This window comes from Cyprinodon variegatus, unplaced genomic scaffold (assembly GCF_000732505.1).
Source record: "Cyprinodon variegatus isolate N-32 unplaced genomic scaffold, C_variegatus-1.0 Scaffold481, whole genome shotgun sequence".
Lineage (NCBI taxonomy): Eukaryota > Metazoa > Chordata > Actinopteri > Cyprinodontiformes > Cyprinodontidae > Cyprinodon > Cyprinodon variegatus.
In genome coordinates, this window is record NW_015150934.1 from 497,213 (window position 1) to 503,499 (window position 6,287).

The 6,287-nt window shown below is 46.6% G+C and overlaps 1 protein-coding gene across 3 annotated transcripts in view; it reads left to right on the forward strand.

Annotated features, from left to right (window-relative positions):
- Positions 1-423: 423 nt before the first annotated feature.
- The window catches only part of scn1b (sodium channel, voltage gated, type I beta subunit), a 21,378-nt gene continuing 15,514 nt past the window's right edge, over positions 424-6,287 (forward strand). Inside the window, exon 1 of one of the 3 annotated variants that reach the window (XR_001481675.1) lies at positions 424-1,111. Coding sequence is in view for 1 of the 3 variants with exons in the window: in XM_015389989.1 (XP_015245475.1) it covers positions 1,075-1,111 (37 nt within the window). In the remaining 2 variants the exon portion in view is untranslated. The remainder of the gene's footprint in view (positions 1,112-6,287) is intronic. The other 2 variants (XM_015389989.1, XM_015389991.1) reach the window with 2 other exon arrangements.

Sequence of the window (6,287 nt, forward strand, 5' to 3'; positions counted from 1 at the left end):
AATCAGATCTCTGATATCAGATGGAGCTTGGCCATTTAAGGCTTTATATGTGAGAAGGAGGATTTTAAATTCTATTCTGGATTTAACAAAAGTTCGTTGAAAACTTATCAGCCTGTCTTCTGTGGCTCCACAGCGCCTCCTGCTGGCTTCAGCCCTAAGCTGCAGCTCGGTTCGCTTATGCCTCGGTCCGGTTCTGCCTTCATTTGAATCAAGAAGCGAACTTTTCCTGCTGCCTTGTTTGGTTCCTCTCCAACATCCTGGAGCTTCTAGAGGAAACGTTAGAAAATCTGTTACCATAGCAACGCCTCTACCTCCTCTCCTCCTCCGTCTCTCGGTTGCAATGCACCGCCCCCCCTTTCTCTGACTTTCAGCTCATCGCTCTCCTTTTCTCTCCAGCTCAGGTTTCTCCTCCCACCGCTGCAGGAGGAGGAGCTCCCGGTACCTCCTCTCCTCCCGGTACCTCCTCTCCTCCCGGTACCTCCTCTCCTCCCGGTGCCTCCTGATGGAAGCCAACCAGCTCTGATCCAGAGTCAGCTTCTACCCGGGAGAACATTGTTCACAGGTTATCCGGGTCTCTATCGGGGGGTTGATCCGTCTGAAGACGCGCAGGAAGCGGACCGCTGCTGCTGCAGAGATCCGCAGATGAAGGCGAGCGAACAGCGGCTGGTTGAGGCGCACATTGCGTCATCAGCGTCATCCAGGGCTGGATGAGCAGCAGGCTGATCCTGGAGCAACAACAGCCTCACTGCTTCCCTCCATCTCCTGCGCTGCTTTCTGCTCAGGTCACGTTTGATTTCTGCAACATTTGGGCTCCAGGTCATCTTCCAGGTCATCTTCCAGGTCATCTTCCAGGTCATCCTCCAGGTCCTCCTCAGCAGGCAGAAGCTTCCACTCTGCTCCCAGGTTCTTCAGAAGGGTCTTCACGCCTCCTCCCCCTCTGCATCAGGAGCAGAGGAAGAGGAGGGCGGACCACACCCAGAGTCCCAGCAGCTTCATCCTCCTCTTCCTCCCTCAGCCTGGAGGTGTTCAGTCGGAGCGGAGAGCGTTGGTGTGACTCCTCCAAAGCGAGCCAGGATGCTCCTGCTGCCTGTGACCCTCCTGGCTCTCCAAGGTGAGTGGGCTGCATGTGTTCATGAGCCTCCAGCTGAGGAGCTCTCTGCTTCTCTGAACTTCATGTTGTTTCAGAAACCTAACGGTGTTATTCTGGTTTCACTGGTAACAGAAAGGAGCTGAAGTTTTTTTCCAGGAAGTTTTCTAACAAACATTCAGGGTCATCTAACAACACTTGTTACCATCGTTTACTTCTGCAGAAACATCTTCCTTTCTAGAAGGTTCAGCTGCCTGCAAACTGAATGAGAACTGAAGGTTAAATCAGTGGAGAAGAAAAGAAGCATCTGATAAACAAGATGAAGCATCAAATATTGAAATCTAGATAAGTCATTTTTTCTTAAAATACGTGCATTTGGTCTCGGATTGAGGAGATAAAAGAGACATTTTGCCAATGAGACAAGACTATTTACACTTAAAATAAGAAAACACAATTGTCTTATTTCAAGCATATATTATCTAATTATCTTATTTTAAGAGTAAAAATACTCATTCTATTGGAAAACTCATTTATCTACTCAAATCAAGGCTAAATACATTTAATTTAGGAAATATTTACTTATTTCTAGATGTTTTTGCAGTGCAGGCAGAGAGGAACATTGCTGCTCTGATCATCAGACAGGCTGGGATCCTCTAGAAGCTGCTGGTAGAGTCAGAAACATCTACAGAGCTTAAATTAAAAACATTAACTATAAAGAATGACTGATGAGATGCTGCTCCTGAATCCATCTGATTCTCTGCTTGGTCTGAGGAGGATTTCGCTCTATTAAGGCTGCAGACGTTTGGTGTTTGACAAACGGACCCGATCCGACCTGAAAACAAAGGAAGGAAGGGATTTATTATCCTACTCAGCTTTTATCCTGATTTTAATTCTGAATTTTGATGCATTTAATGAATGAAAATGATCAGAAAAGCTGAAGATGTAGGAAAAAAACCCACTGAAGGCTGTAACTGGTTTTGGGCTTATTTCCAGATTCATCAAAAGCAGCAGCATCCAGCTGACTGACAGGGAGGATGACGAATAAGTGAAGAATTTAAATGATGATTAAAGTTGAAATGAGTCTGTTTTCACTTTAGTTCAGATTCTGCAGTTTAACCTTCCAAAATGTTAATATTTAGCTGAATATAAAACCCTGAAGAGGAGCTTCTTCCTCACAGGGAATGTCTTATTTAAGGTTTATTTTTGTCTCTGAATGAAAAACAGTTTGAATTTTTTACTAAACTTTTATTAAACTGCAAACAGAAAAAGGAATGAAGAGTTTAAAGGTATTGATGGAGCTAATCTGCTCCCATCAGCTAATGCTGGCTGCTGCAGCCAGAAGGTGAAACCGAGGAACAGAAAGAGGTTTGGAGGTTTCTTCTTCTTCTTCTGCTGATAAACTCCAGGAACGTTCTGCAGATTTATCAGGACAGATCAGAACCGATTCAAGATCAAAACCACTTTAATGTTGTTATTAATTAGAAGAGAGGGAGAATGCATGGAGCGGAGGCTCGGAGATGTTAGTGCCATAATTACTGGGAGGCGGGCACTTCCAGCTGCAGCTAATGGAAGCTAACCGCATTACGGAGCCTTCAGGCTGCTAATGTCTGCAGAGAGGACTGATAGTCGCATCAGATGGAGTCACGCCAGAAGACCGCAGTGAAGCTGATTCCTCCAGACGCCTCGGTCCGATCGGACCCTTCTGGACCTCAGGCAGCAAAGAACGATCCGGTTCTGCAGATCCGGACGCTGCTGGATCTATCTTCCAAACTCTGGTCAGTCCAGCAGCTGCACCCTCCTCTCCCTCAGGATGTGGCTTTCTGTGTCCCTGGAGAAGATGAGATGGGGGGGTTGGTTCCAGCCCATACCATGATACGACCCCCCAGCATCAGAGAGGCTGTGGAACACGGATCTCTCAGAATCTAATCCTTGGTTCTGCTTTGTGATGCAGAGGAGGAATAAATGCTTCCTGCTTCTCCTCAATGAAGAACCATAATCTGAGAACATGGCTTCCACCTCAGCTTCTGATCTGAACAATCTTCCTCTGGTTCCACTCATCAGTTTATGGTCAGAGATCTTTTCTGCTTCCTGCATCGTCGTCTGACCTGCTTTCTAAACCCACTGTGGAACGAAGGGGAGCTGATGAAGCTGATGGGTCCTTCTCCATCATGAAGCGTTCTCTGTTTTCTCTGGAACACGTTCTGCAGCATCAGCAGGACAAAGTGGTCTTCAACAGGAAGCATCCTTCCTTCCTTCCTTCCTTCCTTCCTTCCTTCCTTGCTTCCTTGCTTCCTTCCTTCCTTCCTTTTAGCGTCCAGCCTGGTCGGGCAGCTGGGTCCGAACTGGGAAGGAGCTTCGCTCCGGTTCTGCTCTTCAGGGTCACAGCAAAAATCTGGAGCGTGAAAATGACCTGATTAGAGGAACCATTTAACTCTCACACAAGTTTATTTCTCGCTGTATGCTGCGGTGACCATGTGGTGAAATCAAAGAGCTGGAGGCACCTTTGTAAATCCTCAGTCATTGCCATGGCAACCAAAAAACAGGCTGTAATTGGAAGGTAAGCAGACTTTCGCTCCGTTTTTTGGAAGAAAAGAGCTGCAGAAAGTGATGTGCTGGTGATCTAACAACTAGCATCTAACATGATGGAAATCTGAATCACCCAGAATATCTTAGGTCAGAACTAAACTTGTATTTAATTCTATTCAGTTTATTTCTATAGCTCCAATTCACATCATGTCATCTCAGGTCACTTTCCAGTTCACCAGATCATCCAGTCAGATTGATTCAAAGTTTTCTATCTAAGGAAAACCAGCTGATTGCATCGACTCATTGACTCTTCAGCAATCCCTCACACTAAGCATGCTTGTAGCGACAGTGGAGAGGAAAAACTCCCTTTGAACAGGAAGAAACCTCCAGCAGAACCAGGCTCAGTGTGAGCGGCCATCTGCTGAGGCCCACTGGGGTTCAAGGAGACAGAAGCAGACATAGAAAAAGAAGCATAGATACAAAAGGCAACTGTCAACCAGCTCCACAGGCGGCCCCGTCCAGGAAACACACAGCCAGGCAGACGAGCTCCGAGCCAGCTCCCATGTCAGAGGATGAAGAGAGCACATCCAGTTAGTCACAGTCAGAGAAACAGGACTACACTGGAAAACAGGCCAAGCTCCAACATCTAGAAACAAAGGTGTTGATGGCAGCAGCACAGCTGATATTTCTCTCCAGGATGGAGTCACAGCCAAACAGGAACAGACCAGATGAAGCTACTATGAGAAAGTTTAGATTTTTATGTGGACGTTTTCTCTGCATGCGGCTTGAAGGACTTCAGGTGACTTTACGGATGCTCAGGATTCTGTCTGGAGAGGACATCTGGGAGATTAAACCCAGTTCTGATCCAGGATCACCTGGTTCCTGCAGAAGAAGCTGATTCCTGCACCTCCTGCTCCAACATTCAGGACCAGAACTCAGGCATCTCGGTTCCCCAAACAGAAAGAAGAAAGTTTCTTTTTCCTGGAGAAACATCACGCCGTATCTGCAGATGACCACATAGAATCAGATCAGTCCTGCTGCCGTCCAGTCTGCTCCAGCATGACGACACCTGCAGGAGGATGGGGACAGTTGGAGCTTCTGTCTATGAGGGAACCAAAGAGTTGACATTGTTCTCCTGCTGAGTGGCAGCAGCTTTCTGAGGAGGCATCATGTGATCTGTTTGATGGACAGAAGGTCCATGTCCCTCAGCGAGCTGGATGTTACTGTCTGAGGTGCCAGTGGGCGGAAGATGATTTAAACGGAGCTAAACTGAAGGTTTGGTCTGAATCATTGCATCTTTTCCAAGTTTGGAGAACATCAGAGTTTTCTGGAAACTGTCCTCTGTCTGCATACGAGGACTTGGGCACTTCCTGTTTCTGTCTCACTGGGACAATCCGTCTTTGAATGAGATGAGAAGCAGACAGACATTTTTCAGCCTGGGACGTTGGGACGGCGTCATGGCGACAGAAGAAAGGTGAGCGGGGGAAATGTCAGAAGTCCTTGGCATTTCCCCGGGACAGCTCGTCCCCAGCATGTCTTCATGTGTGCAGCAACAGAGACACGCTGAGTCCTCATGTCTCCTGGAGCTGCAGACGATGGTCTTTTCTGCAGCTGAGGGACATTTGAGGCCTCAGAGGGGAACAGCTGTTGATGAGAGGGATTATAGACACAGCCCAGAATAAAAAATCCTAATCTGCAGCTTCTGGAACTTTCCTTGCATAATCCCAAGCCTCAGTTTGCAGATTGCTCAGTGGATTAACCGCTGCGTCCAGCTGCTGTTGGAGCGCATCACTGGCTCTGGATGTTCTGATCCTGCAGAGCGACGGTCACGCTTCTCTCCTGTCGGTTTGCATGTTTGCATCTCCTCAGTCTGCCTGTTCAGCGTTTCTTCCTGCTGCAGCCAATCAGCAACAGCCGCTCTGAACCTTGGAGAAGCTCAGAGGTAAAGTTGTCTCTGCGCTCTGTCCCGATGGACAGGAAGGAGAAGCTGGGACTGAGGCGGAACGTCACTCAATCCTCCAGAGAGGAAAACAGATTCCCATCCTGCACACTGTAAAAAAATGAAATCTAAATAAGTGCATTTTTCTTTAATTAAGAACAAAAGGAACTAAATAGTTTAAAGTGAAATAAGAAAAAAAACGACTGCATTGTCTTATTTCAGGTGTGCATTATTTAATGATCATATTTTAAGAGTAAAACAACTAATTCCTTTGGCAAATAATCTTATTTACCTGCTTAATTTAAGGCTAAATACACTTAATGGAAGAAATGTTCACTTATTTCTAGATAGTTTTTGCAGTGCAGCATCCATTTCAGGATGTTTTCAGGATCCTCATCAGAACCTGTTCAGCTCACTGGATCATCGTGTTTACAGCGACCTTTACCATCCAGAACCAACCGGACCTCTGTGACCCGGATCCACAGGAAATTTCCGGAAACAGTCCTTCCAACCTGGAGATTTGATTACATTCTATTCAGTTTATTTCTATAGCTCCAATTCACATCATGTCATCTCAGGTCACTTTATAGATCCAGATCAACCAGATCATCCAGTCAGATTGATTCAAAGTTTTCTATCTAAGGAAAACCAGCTGATTGCATCGACTCATTGACTCTTCAGCAACCGGACTGGACCTTCAGGCCCGGACTCACTTGAGCAGGTCCTCCCGGCACT